The sequence below is a fragment of the Mustelus asterias genome, unplaced genomic scaffold (assembly GCF_964213995.1).
Source record: "Mustelus asterias unplaced genomic scaffold, sMusAst1.hap1.1 HAP1_SCAFFOLD_334, whole genome shotgun sequence".
NCBI classification, from domain to species: Eukaryota; Metazoa; Chordata; class Chondrichthyes; order Carcharhiniformes; family Triakidae; genus Mustelus; species Mustelus asterias.
Window position 1 is genome coordinate 302,683 of NW_027590296.1, and position 22,570 is coordinate 325,252.

General features: G+C 50.0%; 2 protein-coding genes across 2 annotated transcripts in view; one reads left to right on the forward strand and one right to left on the reverse strand.

The window, feature by feature from the left end:
• The window catches only part of LOC144486419 (E3 ubiquitin-protein ligase TRIM39-like), a 121,905-nt gene that overhangs the window by 58,182 nt on the left and 41,153 nt on the right, over positions 1 to 22,570 (forward strand). The window contains exon 4 of the mRNA XM_078204455.1: positions 11,072 to 11,169. Coding sequence (XP_078060581.1) covers positions 11,157 to 11,169 — 13 coding nt within the window. The 5' untranslated portion in view covers positions 11,072 to 11,156. The remainder of the gene's footprint in view (positions 1 to 11,071; positions 11,170 to 22,570) is intronic.
• Positions 18,552 to 22,355, reverse strand: LOC144486421 (BOS complex subunit TMEM147-like). Its single transcript, XM_078204457.1, has 3 exons — positions 22,271 to 22,355; positions 20,206 to 20,327; positions 18,552 to 19,134 (listed from the first exon to the last, which is right to left on the reverse strand). The coding sequence occupies exons 1-3, from the start codon at positions 22,295 to 22,297 to the stop codon at positions 19,014 to 19,016; spliced, it is 270 nt and encodes an 89-aa protein (XP_078060583.1). The 5' UTR covers positions 22,298 to 22,355; the 3' UTR covers positions 18,552 to 19,013.

Consider the following 22,570-nt stretch of genomic DNA (forward strand, 5'->3'; position numbering starts at 1 on the left):
GAATTCCAGGCCGGTCACTCTGCAGTGACATGAACATCATCGATACAGCTGGATGATCCAGCAGTGCCAACTGCCAACTGTGTGTCACACCCAGCCTCATGATGAGAATGGTAAAAGACCCCAAGCTGCACAATGTCTTTAGCAGCCCAGCAGACCCCAGCTGCACAGATACACCCACTTGAGGCCACACAATTCCGCCCGTTCCAGAATAAAATTCCTGTTTTATCCCAAGTCTGTGCGGAGTTTGCACGTTCACCCCGTGTCTGCATGGGTTTCTTCCGGGTGCTTGGTTTCCACCCACAGTCCAAAGATGTGCAGGTTAGGTGCATTGGCCATGCTAAATTCTCCCTCCATATACTCGAACAGGCACTGGAGTGTGGCATCGAGGGGATTTTCACAGTAACTTCATTGCAGTGTTAGTGTAAGCCGACTCGTGATACTAATAAATAAACTTTAAGCTGTTCACAGTGGGATCGAATGATGTCAGGCAGGTGTAGAGATTATGCCTTGGCTCGACAGGACATTAGTGAGACCATATCTGGAGCACGGTGAAAGGGTGGAGATCCTTGGAAGCCCCTCTTTGATGTCGATTGTGAATAGCTGGGACCCAAGCACTGATCTTTGTGTTTCCCCACGAGTAACAGGCTGCTCACCTCAAAATGACCCATTTATCCCCACTCTGTGTTTTCTGTCTGTGAACCAGTTCCCGCTCCATTCCAGTCCATTCCACCTGCTCTAAAGTTATTTACTGACCTTTTGTGTGGAACCTGATCAAAAGCTTTGGGAAAATCTAAATCCACCAGTTACACCTGATCTATTCTGCGATTCCATTCTTCAAACTCTCCTCCCAGTTTGTGAAACAAGATTTCCCTTTGATAAATCCCCATTGACTCGGCACAAATTCACCCTGATTGTGGAAGGTTCCAGTTATCACATCATTTGTTATTGATCCAGCATTTTCCCCCTGACTGTCAGCCCAACAAGACCCGCACCTCAACCCCGGGCCCGGCCCCGCCTCAACCCCGAGCCCCCGCCTCAACCCCGAGCCCGGCCCCGCCTCAACCCCGGCCCCGGGCCCCCGCCTCAACCCCGAGCCCGGCCCCGGGCCCCCGCCTCAACCCCGAGCCCCCGCCTCAACCCCGAGCCCGGCCCCGGGCCCCCGCCTCAACCCCGAGCCCGGCCCCGGGCCCCCGCCTCGGCCCCGAGCCCCCGCCTCGGCCCCGAGCCCCCGCCTCGGCCCCGAGCCCCCGCCTCGACCCCGAGCCCGGCCCCGGGCCCCCGCCTCAACCCCGAGCCCCCGCCTCAACCCCGAGCCCGGCCCCGGGCCCCCGCCTCAACCCCGAGCCCGGCCCCGGGCCCCCGCCTCGGCCCCGAGCCCGGGACCGGGCCCCCGCCTCAACCCCGAGCCCGGCCCCGCCCCCCGGGCCCCGCCCCCCGGCAGCCTGACCGTTAGAGTTTGAATTTCCCGCGCGCGCGGCGCGGCCGCGAGAGAGAGACAGAGGCGGCGGCGGCGGTGAGTGAGAGACACAGAGAGAGAGAGACAGATCCTCCCTGAGCTTCACACACACTCTGTGCAGCGGCAGCGCGGCTCCACAAACAAAAACACATTTTATTCCAGTTTTTGTGTTTAAAAAAACACATTTGCACCGTTTGGATTTTCCCGCCCTGGCTGGACAAAATGGCGGCGGAAAACCGCCCCCCCCCCCCCCCGGAGAGTGTTGGTGTGGGTGCTTTTTAAATGAAGTTTCACTGCTATTTAACATGTTTCCATAACCCCATGTTTATTTGTGGACCAGTTTCCCTTCAGTTGTCTATTATTAAACAAATGGTTTAAAGTCCCTTGGTTTGAATTTTCCCGCCCTTTCCTAACAAAATGGCGGCCATAAACCGTCACTCTCCCCCTCAGACAGATCATCATTGGTGTGGTGGTTTTTTAAATGTAATTTCACTCCTATTTAACATTTTCGCATTTCCCACCTTTATAAATTGGTCAGTTTTCCCTTCAATTGTCTTATTGTATAAAAACACCAGTTTAAAATCCCTTTCTGAACAAAATGGTCCCCTCTCCCCAGTGAGGTCATCACTGGGATGTGTGCCTGTTTTCCAATATAACTTTGCTCCACCTTGACATTTTTCACCCTCCCGTGGTTAAAGAGGTGTAAATAGTCTCAAACCAGGAGATTTTGCACGCCCAGGCAAATTGTGGGGGAGTAACAGGTAGTGTGACATGAACCCAAGATCCCGGTTGAGGCCGTCCTCATGTGTGCGGATCTTGGCTATCAGCTGACAGCCAAGTCTCAGCATTACTGAGACTTCTTAAGCAATCTAGTTGTGAGAGAAGCCTTGGGGACGAGTCAGCATCATATGGTAGAATTATTTGTCAAGTTGGATAGTGATGTAGTTGATTCTGAGTCCAGGGTCCTGAATCTCAAAGTGAACTATGATGGTATGAGGCATGAATTGGCCATGATGGACTGCGAAACATGACTGAAAGTAAAGATAATGGACCGGCAATGGCAGGCATTCAAAGAATGATAGGTGAACTCCAGAAGTTGTTTATTCGTGTTTGGCACAAGAGTGGTTAGGGAATTGTGGCCAAACCATGGCTTACAAGGGAAATTAGAGATAGTGTCAGATTCAAGGAAGAAGTATATAAATTGGCAAGAAAAAGAATAGGCCTGAGGATTGGGTGCAGTTTAAAATTCAGCAAAGGAGGACCAAGGGATTGAATAAGAAGGGAAAAATAGAGTGTGAAAGTAAGCTAGTGGGGAACTTCAAAACTGACGATAAAAGTTTCTGTAGGTATGTAAAGAGAAAAAGATTGACAAAAACGAATGTCGGCCCAACTGTGAGGAGGATGCAGAGATGCTTCAGTGTGATTGGGACAGGCTGAGTGTGGGCATATGCATGGCAGATGCAGCATAATGTCGATAAATGTGCGGTTATCCACTTTGGTAGCAATAATAGGAAGACAGATTATTATTTCAATGGGTGTAAATTGAGAGAGGTGGATACTCAGCGAGACCTTGGTGTCCTCGTACATCAGTTGCTGAAAGCAGGCGTGCAGGTACAGCAGGCAGTAAAGAAGGCAAATGATATGTTGGACTTCACAGCGAGAGGATTTAAGTATAGGGATAGGGATGTTTCGCTGCAATTGTACAGGGCGTTGGTGAGGCCACACCTGGAGTATTGTGTGCAGTTTTGGTCTCCTTATCATGAGGAAGAATGTCCTTGTTATAGAGGGATTACAGCCAAGGTTTACCAGGCTGATTCCTGGGATGGCAGGTCTGTCATATGAGGAGAGACTAAATTGGTTAGGATTATATTCACTGGAGTTTTGAAGAGTGAGAGGGGATCTCATAGAAACTTATAAAATTCTAATACACCTTTCAAAATGCATGATCAGTAAGAGGTACATGAGGAGACAGGTAACTGCACTGGAATGAGACAGAGACTGAGTGAGCAGTGAATTAGGTTCATGTGGGAAGGCAATGCACAAGGGAAAGAAATGTGGTTATTGTTGGAATTATTCTAAGTTAATTAAATGAGTAATTTAAATTTTAATTAAATGTATCAAGAACAATGGCAGGACAGGTGTTATGTTGCAGCTGTGGAATGTGGGATTTTGGACACCCAGGTGATCCATGACAAACACATCTGCAGAAAGTGTAAGCAGCTGGAGGAGTTCCAGATCAGAATTAGTGAGCAGGAGGCTGAACTGCAGACACTGCACAATGTAAGGGAATGGGAGAAATACCTGGGCAATTTGTTCCAGAACATGGTCACGCCTCTTAGACTAGGGTCATCTGTTTTGTCAGCAGTGAGGGTCAGGAGGATGTGACAGGGAAAGGGACCGAGCTGGGGGGAGTGGAGGAGCCTCAGACATTGCATTTGTTGTAAAGATTTGAGGTGCTTACAATCTGTGTGGATGAAAGCAAGAGCTGCAGAGTGAATGAGCAGACTGACCATGGTACCATGGTACAGGAAGGCAGCCCAGTGGGGGATAGCAAACAGGAATGTGGTAGGCAGTAGGTACAGTGAGGGGCACAGACACTGTTCTCTGCTGCAAAGAGCGAGAGCCCAGACAGCTGTGTTGCCTGCCCGGTGCAGGGTTCAGAGCATGTGCTCAGAGCTGGAGAGGAACTTGCATTATAAGTGGGAGGATCCAGTGGTCGTGTTCCGTGGAAGCACCAAAGACAGGACAAGCAAAGAAAGTCGTCCTGGTCCCCTCCACTAGTGTTCAATCAGGGTGACATTGTGGGCTGGGTGGGGACACTGAGGTCGGAGAGAAGTGGTCACGCAAGCAGGGATAATTGGGATGTCTGCAAAGGGCACAGTCATTCATAGAGTACATGTGGGAGAAGGAAAGGATAGGATGCAGAATATAGTGTTTCAGTTACGGATAGGGTGAAGAAAAAGATCAGCTTCATGTAAGATAGGTCCATTCAAAAGTCTGATGGCAGCAGGGAAGAAGCTGCTCCTGCGTCGGTTTGTACATTATCCTAGACTATTGTATCCACTCTGGTTGAGACTTCCATGAGTAACGCTTGTGTACAGTTTTGGTCGCCTCTCTTAAAGAAGGACATGGGAGGAGTGTCATAGAGGGCGTGTAGGGAAGGTTCATTGGACTGATTACTGGGGTGAAGGAGGGAGGTGGATGGCTCCAAAAGGCACAGCTGGTGGACGGCAGGCAACTCATGGCAAAACGTCCATCCTCCTGGGTCAATGATCATTCCTGACAAGGGCTCATGTGTTCAGTCTGTCTATAATTCCAAGGCAATGGTCTCTCTGTGAAGTCTCAGGGACAGTGGAGTCAAACAGGATCGTGTCAGAGGCAGGCTACTCACACAAGGCTCTCATCACCCTGATCAAAGAGCAATGTTTCTATGTACATTCATGTATGAATAGGAGGAACCCCCATCTATGTTTCTCCAGGATGTCATTCACCGAGAAGGAGTGAGGTGGGGATGTTTTGTCTGAATGGAACCCAGGCAAAGGGCTTCACCCTGGGCTGCAGGTTTTGAATTGGAGGGAAATTTGTAAAGGGTGTGCTCACTAAATGTATTATTTCAATGCATTCACAGATATGCTGAGATTTTTTTTTTAATTCATTTGTGGAACATAGGCATCGCTGGCCAGCATTTATTGCCCATCCCTAGTTGCCCTTCGAGGGCAGTTGAGAGTCAACCACATTGCTGTGGCTCTGGAGTCACATGTAGGCCAGACCGGGTAAGGACGACAGATTTCCTCCCCGAAAGGATATTAGTGATCCAAATGGGTTTTTCTAACAATCGACAAAGGTTTCATGGTCATCAGAAGATTCTTAATTCCAGATTTTTTATTGAATTCAAATTCCACCATCTGCCGTGACGGGATTCGAACCCGGGTCCCCAGAACATGAGTTTCTGGATTAATGGTCGAGTGATAATCCCACTAAGCCACTGCCTCCCCATGATGAGAGCTGCAGGCAACCCTGCCTTTGTACTGGCTCTGATCCAGATGAAGGGAAGGAGGGCCTGTCACAGATTGGCACAGGATCAGGAGGATCAATGGGCTGGACGGCAAGGGGCAACAGAGCCTCAAAAAGATCAAGATTCTGACTGACAGGGTCCACAGCAATGGCGACAATTCTGACCACGGGATCATCCCATGATGCAGACAATCTGGGCAACTCCCAGGCAGCACTGGGTGTTGAAGGACCTTGGAGATTATAGGGCTGCTTCCTCAGGAAAAAGGAACAGCGCCAGAAAACATGGCTGATGACACCAGTTCACTGTCTGCAGAATGCTGCTGAGGGCATTTACCATAATGCACATCCTTCCACCAGGTTCCAGATTGTGGAGTCAACAGGGCTGCTAAAGATGAGGTTCAGATGTTTGAGCTGCTCAGGCAGGGCTCTGCAATAGTTTCCATAGAGAATGTTCCAGATCATCATTGTCTGCTGCACCCTGCACAACCTCGTGCTACAAAGGGGGAAGTGTCTTTCCTGAGGGAGCGAGATGTCTCCTGTGATGAGGGTAATGAAGGGGGTGGATCTCCCAGGGGTCAGGATGTCACTGAGCTCCATGCAGAGTCTATCCCAGGAGAATGATGTGTCAGACGGTCCATGTCAATCTGACAGCTCCCAGATTCCAGGCAGAGGAAGCTGCTGATACATTTGGTGATTTTGTTTCCCATCCCTTGTTGGCTGGAAGGCCTTGAATGTTTTTGATGGATGATATTTTCTTCTCATACCTTGATTTATGAGATCAGAATTAAATTTCACTAGTTACCGTCTTCCCCGCTGTGGGTTTGATTCTTTGCCTGTGCCAAACTGTGTTAAAATGCAGAGTCTTGCTGGTAAATGCAGCGTTAGGACCTGCACAGCTCTCTGTTCCCCCACAACCTCAGACACCTGTCAGTAGAATAGTGATGTAACCCAGACACACACAAAGTCCATGTGTACAGCAGCCTGGAAACAATATCAAATCTAAACTCACCAGGGATACACTCATGTCACCCTGACACCTGCTCCCAATGGGGGACTGAACTGGCAGAGAGTTCTTTCAGGTAGAACCAGGTAGATGGGCCCACAGGGAGGAGCGTGAGAACAACATTTAACCCATTGAGATCGCTGCTCCATGCAGATTGATGAGGGATGTCCCTGCTCCTGATTGTCAATCGTACATCATAAACCCATATCCGTTGACATCTTCATCATGCCAATGCGTTTTGAAGTAACTTTGTAATCCACTCACTGAGAGTCCCTCACCCACACTGTGTTCCTGAGGTGAAACCACTCCAGACCCTCCAAGCGCAGAGACCCCGATAAGTCTCAGTCCTAAATGGCCTTAGTTTAAGTGTGAGGCTGTGATCTGCCATTCAACAGCCTTGTTACACACATCATCATCATTGACTTCAGGAAGCCTCATGGAGGACATCCCCCTGTCTACATCAACGGGGACAAAGTAGAAATGGTCGAGAGCTTCACGTTTCTAGGTGTCCAGATCACCAACAACCTGTCCTGGTCCTTGTTTCCTTGGACAAGAGGTTGAGAGAAGATTTGCTGCAGGTATTCAAACCTCTGAGGGACCTGCACTGAGGAGATGGGAAACTGCTCCCATTGCTGGAAACTTCCAGAACAAGATTGGTTCCAGTTAAGTGGCAAAAGGAAGAGTGAAGAGCTGAGAGAAACTTTCTCCAGCTGCAAACAAGCTCATCTGGAGCTGGAAAGGTTGTTGACAATTCCTACATTGTAACATTGAGAGAAACATTGTTCTCAAAGAGATTTGGATGGTCTGAAAGTGTCATTTTCTAATGAAATTAGACACAGTCAGAAGTCTCACAACACCAGGTTGAAGTCCAACAGATTTATTGGGTAGCACGAGCTTTCGGAGCGCTGCTCCTTCATCAGGTGAGGCCCACCCCAGTCCAACGCCGGCATCTCCACATAATGAGATTAGAGACAGCGTTCCAGGGGAGGTCCCTGTGGGAGCGGATTGGCTGGAGCGCCTGTCACTCAGACTGAGGGAGGCGGGGTTCTGAGACTCTGGGGAAGCAGATTGGTCAGAATGCCTGTCACTCAGACAGAGGCGGGGGGTGGTGTGGTTTGAGGAACCCTGGAGAAGCTGATTGGTCAGAGCGCCTGTCACTTAGACTGAGGGGGGTGGGGGTGGGTTTCCGAGACGGGAGAAGCGGATTGGCCGGAGCTCAGAATGTAACTGTAGATATTCTTGTTGTCCCATGCAGCAAGTTTGAGTGTGTTCCCTCTGCTCAATGTGAGAGACTCACTTGTTGTGACAGGTTTGTATTTGTCTGTATTAGGAGAGTGTTGGAGCAACTGAGAGTCCACTTGACATGGTCTCTGAAATGGCCCAGCATGCCTCTCAGTTCAAGGGCAATGGGGATGGGCAATAAATGCTGGCCAGACAGCGACACCCATGTCCCACAAATGAATAACAAATACTGAGCAACTTTATAAAGTGGCAGATGGAAAGGTTTCTCTTATTCTATTTAATATTCACATCATTAATGAAAGTTATCAAATAATAATCAAGCCTATTCCTGAAGCACCGATCTCCTTGGAGAGAGAGGCGAAGAGAACATTTGATAGAAATGTTCAAAATCATGAGGGAGCTGGACAGAGTAAATAGGGAGAAACTTTCCCGCTCGGAAAAGGACCACAGAGAGGGCCCAGATCGCTTCTCGAGCTTTTGGCTAAGATCAAGTGTAGTTTTGCTGTCCTGCACTTGGTTGAAGTTGTGAGGTTACACTGAGGCTTCATTGGAAGCAGTTTTTTAAAGCAGCATCTCGGCCTTTTGGCTCAGATGCAAATGGGATTAAGCCTTGGAGGAGGTGCATTGCCTGCTCCAATCAGCTTGGATCATGTAGATCAGGCCCAAGACAGGAAGCAGCCAGTCTGTCTGTCAGCTTAGATCGGGAATGTCTCACTGGTTGAGATTTTGAATTGGATTTTGATTGGAAAAGAAAGAGAGAGCCCAGATTTAAAATGATTTGCAAAAGAAGCAAATGTGATTTTGGAAAACTCTCTTTCACGCAGCGAGTGGTTGGGGTCTGGAATGCACTGCCTGGGAAGTTTGCTGGAGGCAGCTTCAATGAGTACATTCAAGAGGACATTGGATAATTATTTAAATAGAAACAGTCTGCAAGGGCAGAAGAAAAAGGGCAGGATAACAGCACAAAGTCATGATGCTCCTTTTGGAGAGCTGGTACAGACACGATGGGCCAAATGGCCTCCTTCTGCACCATAACAATCCTTTGATTATTCGATTTGATGCATTTTAAAGAAAGGCTGATCTCAATACTTCAATGAAGGAAGAATAAGAAATGGATTTGAAAGCTGTGGAAGACGAGTTAAATTTAATATAAATCAGAAAGCAAAATGTCACCGATATCAGGAATCAGTTTGTATAATTCTATTGACAGCAGAATGAAAGAAGACAGTTTGAGAGATAAGTGAAAGATGCAGGAGGAGAATTTCTCCATTAATGTGATGTAAACTTCACCCGGCTCTCTGGGTTTGCACATCACAAAGCTTCCCCCAAAAGAGTCCCTCGTCCTCACGGCCATCTCAGGATCTTCCCCAAAGTAGTAAAAATTAAAGGACCAAGGTGAATTTTAATGTCATTTCCAGGCAAACCATCATTATAGAATCCCTACAGTGCAGAAGAGGCCACTTGGCCCATCGAGTCTGCATCAACTCTTCAACAGAGCATCCCACCCACACCCTATCCCCTCACTCCATGTATTTACCCCACTAACATCTCATAACCTACACATCTTTGGACACTGAGGGGCAATTTAGCATGGCCAATCCACCTAACCTACACATCTTTGGACTGTGGGAGGAAACCCACGCAGACACGGGGAGAATGTGCAGACTCCGCACAGACAGTGACTCGAGACCAGGAATCGAACCTGGGTCCCTGGCGCTGTGAGGCAGCAGCGCTAACCACTGTGCCACCGTGCCCCCGGGAATCGAACCCGGGTCCCTGGTGCTGTGAGGCAGCAGCGCTAACCACTGTGCCACCGTGCCCCCGGGAATCGAACCCGGGTCCCTGGTGCTGTGAGGCAGCAGCGCTAACCACTGTGTCACCGTGCCCCCGGGAATCGAACCTGGGTCCCTGGCACTGTGAGGCAGCAGCGCTAACCACTGTGTCACCGTGCCCCCGGGAATCGAACCCGGGTCCCTGGCGCTGTGAGGCAGCAGCGCTAACCACTGTGTCACCGTGCCCCCGGGAATCGAACCCGGGTCCCTGGCGCTGTGAGGCAGCAGTGCTAACCACTGTGCCACCGTGCCCCCGGGAATGGAACCCGGGTCCCTGGTGCTGTGAGGCAGCAGTGCTAACCACTGTGCCACTGTGCCCCCGGGAATGGAACCCGGGTCCCTGGTGCTGTGAGGCAGCAGTGCTAACCACTGTGTCACCGTGCCCCCGGGAATGGAACCCGGGTCCCTGGTGCTGTGAGGCAGCAGTGCTAACCACTGTGTCACCGTGCCCCCGGGAATGGAACCCGGGTCCCTGGTGCTGTGAGGCAGCAGCGCTAACCACTGTGCCACCGTGCCCCCGGGAATCGAACCCGGGTCCCTGGCGCTGTGAGGCAGCAGCGCTAACCACTGTGCCACCGTGCCCCCGGGAATCGAACCTGGGTCCCTGGTGCTGTGAGGCAGCAGCGCTAACCACTGTGCCACCGTGCCCCCGGGAATCGAACCTGGGTCCCTGGTGCTGTGAGGCAGCAGCGCTAACCACTGTGCCACCGTGCCCCCGGGAATCGAACCCGGGTCCCTGGTGCTGTGAGGCAGCAGCGCTAACCACTGTGTCACCGTGCTGCCCCCAAATGTCATTCGGTTCACAACTGTGGGGGGAAATTTAAAAATCAGTCCCTCTGAATTGTGTGTGGAGAATTTAAGGATCCAGAGTCTGCATCAAGGTACAAATAAAAAGCACAACAATAATTTCATGTTTCTCGATTATTTTGAAGTAATTCACTTGTTTCTTTAACTGCCCATTCTATTTTCTGGTTTAATAACAGCATTCAGCAGCTGATGTTTTGCTCTGATTCATCTCAAACACGGTGATCTATTGCCACCTTCTGCCTCTGGAGCAACGTTACAGGATGTGGAGATGCCGGCGTTGGACCGGGGTGGGCACAGTAAGAAGTCTCACAACGCCAGGTTAAAGTCCAACAGGTTTATTTTTTTTATTTTTATACCCCAGTCCAATGCCAGCACCTCCACATTATAATTCCAAGGTAATGGTCTCTCTGTGAAGTCTCAGGGGCAGTGGAGTCAAACAGGATAGTGTCAGAGGCAGGCTACTCACACAAGGCTCTCATCACCCTGATCAAAGAGCAATGTTTCTGTGTACATTCATCTATGAATAGGAGGAACACCCATCTCTGTTTCTGAAAAATTTAGAGTGACTTAAAATTCCATTTTCTTTGTCAATGAGTGTGAATTGTATTTATCGAAACAGCATTCCATTAGAATGGTGTTTTATTCAGGTTGTTAATAGTTTAGTTACCCTGTTCACTGTGAGTTAGATAAATAAAGTGTTACTTGTTGATTTTACAGAGAGAGTCTCAGGGAGTTATTCTGATTTGACCACAAAAGGTTGCTGAAGAGCCGATTGTACCCCTTCTCACACTCACTTTAACAGATGAAGAGGCGAGGTACTCCTGAGTGGTTAAGTATTGTTCATCCTGAGAGAGGCAACGAGGAGTGATTTGTTACAGGACTGCTGGGGTAAAAGATCGACTTTTAAATCACGTTTTCGCGGGCTTGGTTTATTTATTTATTTATTTTTAAACATTTAAAGTCTAGACCGGAAGTAGGCCGTGCGCGGGGTGTTGTGGGAAAGGTTTTTGAATTTTCTTTTAAGCGTGCGGGAGGTTTAAAAGCAGACCGCAGTATCCAGCGGGCAGCATTGAGAGCAGGCAGCGGAGTGAGAAGGGAGCAGAGTGAGAGCTGAAGGGCTTTGGCTGTAAGGGCGGAGGCGGAAAGGGTGAGGCGGGGTACGTTTAATTCTTAAGTACGTTTTTCTGTGTTCCTTGAAATAAGAAGGCAAATTATGAGTGTGAGGCCAGTCTGTTGTTCCCAATGTAGGATGTGGGAGGTCCTGGAGGCTCCTGGCCTCCCGGACGTCCATATCTGTGATGGGTGTGTCGAGCTGCGGTTCCTAAGGGACCATGTTAGAGAACTGGAAGTGCAGCTCGAGGATCTTCGTCTGGTATGGGAAAATGAGGAGGTGATAGACAGGAGCTATCAGCAGGTGGTCACACCAGGGCAAAAGATAGGTGGAGGGGCAGGTAGTATTGAGGAGGTGGGGAGGCTGCAGAAAGATTTAGACAGTTTAGGAGAGTGGTCCAAGAAGTGGCTGATGAAATTCAACGTGGGCAAGTGCGAGGTCGTACACTTTGGAAAAAAGAATAGGGGCATGGACTATTTTCTAAACGGTGACAAAATTCATAATGCTAAAGTGCAAAGGGACTTGGGAGTCCTAGTCCAGGATTCTCTAAAGGTAAACTTGCAGGTTGAGTCCGTAATTAAGAAAGCAAATGTAATGTTGTCATTTATCTCAAGAGGCTTGGAATACAAAAGCAGGGATGTACTTCTGAGGCTTTATAAAGCACTGGTTAGGCCCCATTTGGAGTACTGTGAGCAATTTTGGGCCCCACACCTCAGGAAGGACATACTGGCACTGGAGCGGGTCCAGCGGAGATTCACACGGATGATCCCAGGAATGGTAGGCCTGACATACGATGAACGTCTGAGGATCGTGGGATTATATTCATTGGAGTTTAGGAGGTTGAGGGGAGATCTGATAGAAACTTACAAGATAATGAACGGCTTAGATAGGATGGACGTAGGGAAGTTGTTTCCATTAACAGGGGAGACTAGGACGCGGGGGCACAGCCTTAGAATAAAAGGGAGTCACTTTAGAACAGAGATGAGGAGAAATTTCTTCAGCCAGAGAGTGGTGGGTCTGTGGAATTCATTGCCACAGAGGGCTGTGGAGGCCGAGACGTTGAGCGTCTTCAAGACAGAAATTGATAAATTCTTGATTTCTCGAGGAATTAAGGGCTATGGGGAGAGAGCGGGTAAATGGAGTTGAAATCAACCATGATTGAATGGTGGAGTGGACTCGATGGGCCGAATGGCCTTACTTCCGCTCCTATGTCTTATGGTCTTATGGTCTTATGGCCACGGCAGGCAGACAAGTGGGTAACGTCCAGGAAGGGGAATGCTCGGGTGATAGAGAGCACCCCGGTGGATGTGCCCCTTCACAATAAGTACTCCTGTCTGAGTACTGCTGGGGGGGACAGCCCACCTGGGGGAAGCAGCAGTGGCCGTGTCTCTGGAGCAGAGTCCGGCCCTGTAACTCAGAGGGCTAAGGAAAGGAGGAGGAAGGCAGTATTAATCGGGGACTCAACAGTAAGGGGGTCGGACAGGCGTTTTTGCGGAGGCAGACGGGAGTCTCGGATGGTGGTCTGCCTCCCTGGTGCCGGGATCCGGGATGTCTCTGATCGCGTCCCAGATATCCTGAGGTGGGAGGGAGAGGAGCCAGAGGTCGTGGTACATATTAGTACCGCTGACATAGGTAGGAAGAGGGAAGGGGTTATGAAAAGAGAATATAGGGAGTTAGGTAGACAGTTGGGAAGAAGGAACGCAAAGGTAGTAATCTCAGGATTGCTGCCTGTGCCACGGGAAAGTGAGAGCAGGAATGGAGTGAGGTGGAGGATGAATGCGTGGCTGAGGGACTGAAGCAGGGGGCAGGGATTCAGGTTCCTGGATCATTGGGATCTCTTTAGGGGCAGGTGTGACCTGTACAAAAAAGACGGGTGGCACTTGAATCCCAGGGGGACCAATACCTTGGCAGGAAGGTTGGCTAAGGCTACTGGGGAGACTTAAACAAGAAACGTTGGGGGGAGGGAATCGTGATGAGGTGACTGAGAGCGAGGTTAGCCCGCAAATAGAGCAGGATTGTAGACAGTGTAAGAGGGAGAATAGACGGGTGATGGAGAAGGGGAGAGCTCAGACCAAAGGTTTGAGATGTGTCTATTTTAACGCCAGGAGTGTAGTGAATAAAGTGGATGAGCTTAGAATGTGGATCGATGCTTGGAAGTGTGATGTGGTGGCCACGGAGACTTGGGGACAGGGACAGGACTGGATACTTCAGGTGCCGGGTTTCAGATGTTTCAGAAAGGACAGAGAGGGAGGCAAAAGAGGGGGGAGTGGCACTGCTGATCAGGGATAGTGTCACAGCTGTAGAGAAGGTGGAAGCCGTGGAGGGATTGTCTACAGAGTCTCTGTAGGTGGAAGTTTGGAGCGGGAAGGGGTCGATAACTTTGCTGGGTGTTTTCTACAGGTCGCCCAATAGTAACAGGGATGTTGAGGAGCAGATGGGGAAACAGATCCTGGGGAGATGTAGTAATAACAGGGTTGTCGTGATGGGAGACTTTAATTTCCCAAACATCGATTGGAATATCCCTAGGGTAAGGGGTTTGGATGGGGAGGAGTTTGTTAGGTGTGTTCAGGAGGGTTTCCTGACACAGCATGTGGATAAGCCGACAAGAGGAGAGGCTGTACTCGATCTGGTACTGGCTAATGAGCCTGGACAGGTGTCGGATCTCTCAGTGGGGGAGCATCTTGGGGATAGTGATCATAACTCTATCTCCTTTACGCTAGCATTGGAAAGAGATAGGATCAGGCAAGCTAGGAAAGTGTTTATCTGGAGTAAGGGGAAATATGAAGCCATCAGACAGGAGATTAGAGGCGTAAATTGGGAGGAGGCATTCTCGAGGAAAAGTACCGAAGTAAGGTGGCAAATTTTCAAGGAATGTTTGTCTGGAGTTCTGCATGACAACGTTCCGATGAGACAGGGAGGTTTTGGTATGTTACGGGAACCGTGGTGCACGAAAGCTGCACTGAACCTAGTCAAAAAGAAAAGGAAAGCGTACAAAAGGTTCAGAGAGCTCGGCGATGGTAGGGATCTAGCTTGTAGGAAGGGACTTAAGAAAGAAATTAGGAGTCAGAAGGGGTCACGAGAAGGCCTTGGCAGGTCAGATTAAGGAGAACCCTAAGGCGTTCTATAAATGTATATATAAATATATATTTATATATAAATATAAATATGATGAGACGTGAAGGAATAGGACCTATAAAATGTGAAGGTGAGAAAGTCTGTACAGAACTGGGAGTAATAGCAGAGGTGCTTAATGAATATTTAACCTCGGTATTCACGGTGGAAAAAGACCTGGGTGGTTGTACTGCAGGATTGAGGCGGACTGAAAAGATTGAGTGTGTGGACATTAAGAAAGAGGATGTGTTGGAAATTTTGAATAGCATCAAGATAGATAAGTCGCCGGGACCGGATGGGATGTACCCCAGGTTACTGTGGGAGGCAAGGGAAGAGTTTGCAGAGCCTCTGGCGATGATCTTTGCGTCGTCGATGGAGACGGGAGAGGTTCCGGAGGATTGCGGATGTGGTTCCTATCTTCAAGAAAGGGAATAGGGACAGCCCAGGAAATTACCGACCGGTGAGTCTAACCTCAGTGGTTGGTAAGTTGATGGAGAAGATCCTGAGGGACAGGATTTATGAACATTTAGAGAAGTTTAGTATGCTCAAAAGTAGTCAGCATGGCTTTGTCAAAGGCAAATCGTGCCTTACGAGCCTGGTGGAGTACTTTGAAAATGTGACTAAACACATTGACGAAGGAGAAGCGGTCGATGTGGTTTCCATGGACTTCAGCAAGGCGTTCGATAAGGTCCCCCATGCAAGACTTCTTGAGAAAGTGAGAGGGCATGGGATCCAAGGGGCTGTTGCCTTGTGGATCCAGAACTGGCTTGCCTGCAGAAGGCAGAGAGTGGTTGTAGATGGGTCTTTTTCTAAATGGAGGTCGGTCACCAATGGAGTGCCCCAGGGATCTGTTCTGGGACCCTTGATGTTTGTCATTTTCATAAATGACCTGGATGAGGAAGTGGAGGGATGGGTTGGTAAGTTTGCCGACGACACGAAGGTTGGTGGTGTTGTGGATAGTTTGGAGGGATGTCAGAAGCTGCAGCGTGACATAGATAGGATGCAAGACTGGGCGGAGAAGTGGCAGATGGACTTCAACCCGGATAAATGTGTAGTGGTCCATTTTGGCAGGTCAAATGGGATGAAGGAGTATAATATCAAGGGTAAGACTCTTAGCAGTGTAGAGGATCAGAAAGACTTTGGAGTCCGGGTCCATAGGACTCTTAAATCGGCCTCGCAGGTAAGGAGGTGGTTAAGAAGGCGTATGGTGTGCTGGCCTTCATCAATCGAGAGATTGAGTTCAGGAGTCGGGAGATAATGATGCAGCTTTATAAGACCCTCGTCAGACCCCACTTGGAGTACTGTGCTCAGTTCTGGTCGCCTCATTACAGGAAGGATGTGGAAATTATTGAAAGGGTGCAGAGAAGATTTACAAGGATGTTGCCTGGATTGGTTAGCATGCCTTATGAGGACAGGTTGAGGGAGGTCGGTCTTTTCTCCTTGGAGAGACGAAGGATGAGGGGTGACCTGATAGAGGTGTACAAGATGTTGAGAGGTATTGATCGAGTGGATTCTCGGAGGCTTTTTCCCAGGGCTGAAATGGCTGCTATGAGAGGACACAGGTTTAAGGTGCTGGGGAGTAGGTACAGAGGAGATGTCAGGGGTAAGTTTTTCACTCAGAGGGTGGTGGTGAGTGGAATCGGCTGCCGTCAGTGGTGGTGGAGGCAAACTCGATAGGGTCTTTTAAGAGACTTCTGGATGAGTACCTGGGACTTAATAGGATTGAGGGTGATAGGTAAGCCTATATATAAGCCGAGGCAGGTAGGGACATGACCGGCGCAACATGTGGACCCAAGGGCCTGTTTGTGCTGTATTTTTTCTTTGTTCTATTAGTTCTCAGAGGGAGGGCCAATCTCCACTTTATAATATGTGGTCTAACTGAGGGATATGGAGACTGGAACTGTGCACAGTGCTCCGAGTGTGGTCTAACCGAGGGATATGGAGACTGGAACGGTGCACAGTGCTCTGAGTGTGGTCTAACCGAGGGATATGGGGAGCGGAACTGTGCACAGTGCTCCGAGTGTGGTCTAACCGAGGGATATGGGGAGCGGAACTGTGCACAGTGCTCCGAGTGTGGTCTAACTGAGGAATATGGGGAGCGGAACTGTGCAGTGTTCCAAGTGTGGTCTAACCGAGGGATATGGGGAGCGGAACTGTGCACAGTGCTCCGAGTGTGGTCTAACCGAGGGATATGGGGAGCGGAACTGTGCACAGTGCTCCGAGTGTGGTCTAACTGAGGGATATGGGGAGCGGAACTGTGCAGTGTTCCAAGTGTGGTCTAACCGAGGGATATGGGGAGCGGAACTGTGCGCAGTGCTCCGAATGTGGTCTAACCGAGGGATATGGATACTGGAACAGTGCACCGAGTGTGGTCTAACTGAGGGATATGGAGACCGGAACCGTGGACAGTGCTCCGAATGTGGTCTAACCAAGGGATATGGAGACTGGAACTGTGCACAGTGCTCCAAGTGTGGTCTAACCAAGGGATATGGAGAGCGGAACTTTGCACAGTGCTCTGAATGTGGTCTAACTGAGGGATATGGAGACTGGAACTGTGCACAGTGCTCCGAGTGTGGTCTAACCGAGGGATATGGAGACTGGAACGGTGCACAGTGCTCTGAGTGTGGTCTAACCGTGGGATATGGGGAGCGGAACTGTGCACAGTGCTCCGAGTGTGGTCTAACTGAGGGATATGGGGAGCGGAACTGTGCAGTGTTCCAAGTGTGGTCTAACCGAGGGATATGGGGAGCGGAACTGTGCAGTGCTCCGAATGTGGTCTAACCGAGGGATATGGAGACTGGAACAGTGCACCGAGTGTGGTCTAACTGAGGGATATGGAGACCGGAACTGTGGACAGTGCTCCGAATGTGGTCTAACCGAGGGATATGGAGACTGGAACTGTGCACAGTGCTCCGAGTGTGGTCTAACCAAGGGGTATGGAGACTGGAACTGTGCACAGTGCTCCAAGTGTGGTCTAACCAAGGGATATGGAGACTGGAACAGTGCACCGAGTGTGGTCTAACTGAGGGATATGGAGACCGGAACTGTGGACAGTGCTCCGAGTGTGGGTCTAACCGAGGGGTATGGAGACTGGAACTGTGCACAGTGCTCCAAGTGTGGTCTAACCAAGGGATATGGAGAGCGGAACTGTGCACAGTGCTCCGAGTGTGGGTCTAACAGAGGGATATGGAGAGCGGAACTGTGCACAGTGCTCCGAGTGTGGTCTAACCGAGGGATATGGAGACTGGAACTGTGCGCAGTGCTCCGAGTGTGGGTCTAACCGAGGGATATGGAGACTGGAACTGTGCACAGTGCTCCGAGTGTGGTCTAACTGAGGGATACGGAGATTGGAACAGTGCACAGTGCTCCGAGTGTGGGTCTAACCGAGGGATACGGAGATTGGAACAGTGCACAGTGCTCCCAGTGTGGGTCTAACCGAGGGATACGGAGATTGGAACTGTGCACAGTGCTCCGAGTGTGGTCTAACTGAGGGATACGGAGATTGGAACAGTGCACAGTGCTCCGAGTGTGGGTCTAACTGAGGGATACGGAGATTGGAACAGTGCACAGTGCTCCGAGTGTGGGTCTAACCGAGGGATACGGAGATTGGAACAGTGCACAGTGCTCCGAGTGTGGTCTAACTGAGGAATATGGGTGCCATTCACCTTGTGATGCTATCTGAGTGTTTTTTTTTCCGATCTGTTCCCCCCGATCCCTCTGCCCCTCCATCCCACTGAGATTCCCAATATCCAGTGAAGGCCGTGCAGGAATGGAACTGACAGCGACTGCTGTTGGATTTAATTTGCCGTTCTGTTGATGCGTTGATATCTTGCTGTTTGTTTTTCACTGTGTTAAGTGCACCCTGTCCGGTTCAGTGGTCCCTGTGTCAGCACGCACTCTGTGGGCTGAATGGCCTCCTCCTATGGCTGTGTTGTTTGCCAGTTCTGTGGAAGGCACAGAATCCAAACTCTCTGCTCAGTAATTGGAAATGTTTTATTGGTGTGGAATCGATTCTCAGTGGAGGGTACGGACAGACCTCGCGTGCGGCAGGAATTCTCGCTGTCAGTCGCCGGGGGAGTTTCTGATGGTTTCCATGGCAAACGGATCTCACCCCTTCGTGGGGGGACCGGCCCCCTGAGAATCCCCCGCACTGCCACCAATCGGGACCCCCGTCACCAGCTGCAGCCACACAGCGGGAAGCAGTCCTGTCTCAGAGAGGCGGGCTATGGCGGGGTGATGAGGGGTGCCACATTGGCAGCTCACTGGGGAAAGTGGATGGGTGAGCAAGGGGACAGTGCCCCCCCCTCAGGATAGCATCAGTGCTGCTCAGGGTCCACTCACACCGACACTGTCTCTTCAATTATCCGTCCGTTCCTGGGGAAACACCCTCCCCCCCCAGTCCGCCAGGCCCCTCCCTCACCGGCGCTCCGCTCCACCTCAGTTGCTGTGTACCAGGTTGATGTACAGGACCAAGGAGCTGAGAGAAATGGCCCTTGTCACCATAGCTTTGATCAGCAGCGCAGTCCAACTGCCCAACAACAACACATGGACAAAGGACCTGTGGAGGAGAGGGGGAGGGGGGTGTGGAGAGAGAGGCAGAGATAAAATGGGGTCAGTCAGCAATAGAAACATCCGCTTACAGTGGCCCTGCTGAGTGGCTGCAACAGAGAGATTAGGGGACCACTCTGATCCTGTCCTTGTGTGGGGTAACCCCCTCCCCCCTCACAATAATCTCTCCCACATTGTCAACAAAACGAAGGAGATTGTCATCGACTTCAGGAAGTGTAAAGGAGAACATGCCCCTGTCAACATCAACGGGGATGAAGTAGAAAGGGTCGAGAGTTTCAAGTTTTTAGGTGTCCAGATCACCAACAACCTGTTCAAGTCCCCCCATGCCGACACTATCGTTAGAAAGCCCACCAATGCCTCTACTTTCTCAGAAGACTAAGGAAATTTGGCATGTCAGCTACGACTCTCACCAACTTTTACAGATGCACCATAGAAAGCATTCTTTCTGGTTGTATCACAGCTTGGTCTGGGGCTCCTGCTCTGCCCAAGACCGCAAGGAACTACAAAAGGTCATGAATGTAGCCCAATCCACCACGCAAACCAGCCTCCCATCCATTGACTCTGTCTACACTCCCCGCTGCCTCGGCGAAGCAGCCAGCATAATTAAGGACCCCCACGCACCCCGGACATTCTCTCTTCCACCTTCTTCCATCAGGAAAAAGATACAAAAGTCTGAGGTCACGTACCAACCGACTCAAGAACAGCTTCTTCCCTGCTGCCGTCAGACTTTTGAATGGATCTACCTCGCGTTAAGTTCATCTTTCTCTACACCCTAGCTATTTCTGTAACACTACATTCTGCACTCTCTCCTTTCCTTCTTCCCTCTGTACTCTATGAATGGTATGCTTTGTATGGCGCACAAGAAACAATACTTTTCACTGTATCCCAATATGTGACAATAATAAATCAAATCACACAAACACCACACCCTCCTCCCACATGCACACCTCTCTCCCCCCCCCCCCCCCCCCCCCACCCACACACTCACTCACGTGACGGACATGCAGGCACAGGGATCGCACTGGCAGGGTTAATGGTGCTAATCTGCACACAGACTTACTCCATGAGGAAGGCTTTGTCGACACTGAGAGCCAGGAGAACGGCGATGGGCAGACGATAGTGTCTTGGGAGGTCATATCGCGAGAACATCCACACCAGTCCAGCCATGGTGATGTAATGAACCTGGGGAGGGAGGGGGGGAAAGGCAGCAAATTCACACAGGGAGCAGGTCCACTCTGAAAGATAAAGCAGCTGCTGCTTTTCAATCGATTCTGTCACGTGATGTGTGTGTCGCTGGCCCAGCGTTTACCCCCCATCCCTAATTGCCCCTTGAGAAGGGAGTGGGTGAGCCGCCATCTTCAACCCGCTGCAGTGCCTGTGTGGTGTAGGTACACCCACAGTGCTGTTAGAGAGGGAGTTCCTGGATTGTTATTGGACATCACTCAGTCCCCGTGTGGTGTAGGTATACCCACAGTGCTGTTAGAGAGGGGGTTCCTGGATTGTTATTGGACATCCGTCAGTCCCTGTGTGGTGTAGGTACACCCACAGTGCTGTTAGGGAGGGAGTTCCTGGATTGTTATTGGACATCCGTCAGTCCCCATGTGGTGTAGGTACACCCACAGTGCTGTTAGAGAGGGGGTTCCTGGATTGTTATTGGACATCCGTCAGGCCCCGTGTGGTGTAGGTACACCCACAGTGCTGTTAGAGAGGGAGTTCCTGGATTGTTATTGGACATCCGTCAGTCCCTGTGTGGTGTAGGTACACCCACAGTGCTGTTAGAGAGGGAGTTCCTGGATTGTTATTGGACATCACTCAGTCCCCGTGTGGTGTAGGTACACCCACAGTGCTGTTAGAGAGGGAGTTCCTGGATTGTGATTGGACATCCGTCAGTCCCCGTTTGGTGTAGGTCCACCCACAGCGCTGTTAGGGAGGGAGTTCCAGGATTTTGACCCCAGCGACAGTGAAGGAATGGCCAATATATTTCCAAGTCGGGATGGTGAGTGACTCGGAGGGGAACCTCCAGGTGGGGGTGTTCCCAGGTATCTGCTGCCCTTGTCCTTCTAGATGGTAGAGGTGGTGGGTTTGGAAGGTGCTGCCTAAGGAGCCTTGGCGAGTCGCTGCAGTGCATCTTGTAGATGGTACACACGGCTGTCACTGTGCATCGGTGATGGAGGGAGTGAATGTTTGTGGTTAGCGTGTCGATCAAACTCGTTCTCGGGGCGGGGTGCACCAATTGTCAATTCACTCGTTAAGTTAAATCATGCGATTGTATTTAGAAGAATGAGAGGTGACCTTACTGAGACATGTCGGATTCTCAGGGGGCCAGTGTGACGTTAGTGTACCTTTAAGAGGTGTTTTAAAAATCATAGTCACAGCTTTGGGTGATGTCATTGCTGGAAGGAGAAAAAAAATTGTGGGAGGTCAGGTGACTGAAATGTTTTGGCTTTCAGTTTTTCTTTGGCTGCAGGGTTATTGGCAGTCTTTGAAGCAAGCTGGAAAATAAGTCTCTCTGTTTTGCTTTGAAAGTTTTACCAGTTTGCTGAAAGCACAGCTTCTTGCTAGGCTGCAGTAAAGAATCTGGTTTTGGGGAGCTGATGGCTGCAGGCTGCTCTGAGTTTTCAAGATCATTTGAAATCAGCATTCAACCCAGGGAACTGGATTCCAGTATCTCGTGAGCTTTAGCCTGTGCAGTGATAAACCTGTTTAAAGGGTTTTGTCGATGGGTTTTGGTTTTAATTGGAACATCATTAGATATATTAAGAGTTCTACATTATAGTGGTTGTTTTGTTTCTCGTTTGTAATTGATAAAAGTTCTTGCTAATTTTCTTACTCTCCACGTTAACTATATTCTTAAATAATCTTTGTTTGATAAAAGCTCCCTAGTGGGTCACTTGAATCATATCTGGAGTGAAGCATCTCACGCTTATCCGAGCCGGCTTCATAAAACACTTTGGAGTTTCTAAGCTGACACTTGACAGGGTAGATGCTGAGAGGCTGTTTCCCTTGTGGGAGAGACTGGGACCAGACAGAATTATCTCAGAGTGAGGTGAGGGGGAATGAGCAGAAACAACAGAGGTGGTTTCGGAGTGAAAATGAGAGAGCAGAGTGTGAGTGATGTTCTTTACCAGACTGATGTTGGAGTCAAAGCTCATCTGAATATATTTCCAGTCAAACTCGATCCCTCTGGCACCAACCCAGAGAGGGATACATTTGGAAAAGTGAGGAAAAGGGGATGAAAAAACTGGAATAAACCTTCTCGATAACTCTCCGTGTCCCCGACAGCAGCCCCATCCCACTGCCCCCCACCATCCCCCCATCACCCTCACTGCCAGTCACTGTCTCGAACAGCAACCTCCATCCCAAACACTGCTCCCCCGGTCCCCGTCCCAATGTACCAACAACTTCTGCTGGCCTCCCCCCACCCC

Bases quoted from the DNA above. Each gene is read 5' to 3' on its own strand.
- LOC144486421 (XM_078204457.1), bottom strand. From the start codon at position 22,297: ATGAGCTTTGACTCCAACATCAGTCTG. The intron at 20,328-22,270 runs GTAAAGAACATC...CTCCCTCCCCAG, and splicing joins TTGACTCCAACATCAGTCTG to GTTCATTACATCACCATGGC. The intron at 19,135-20,205 runs GTAAGTCTGTGT...TCTCCTCCACAG, and splicing joins GACAAAGCCTTCCTCATGGA to GTCCTTTGTCCATGTGTTGT.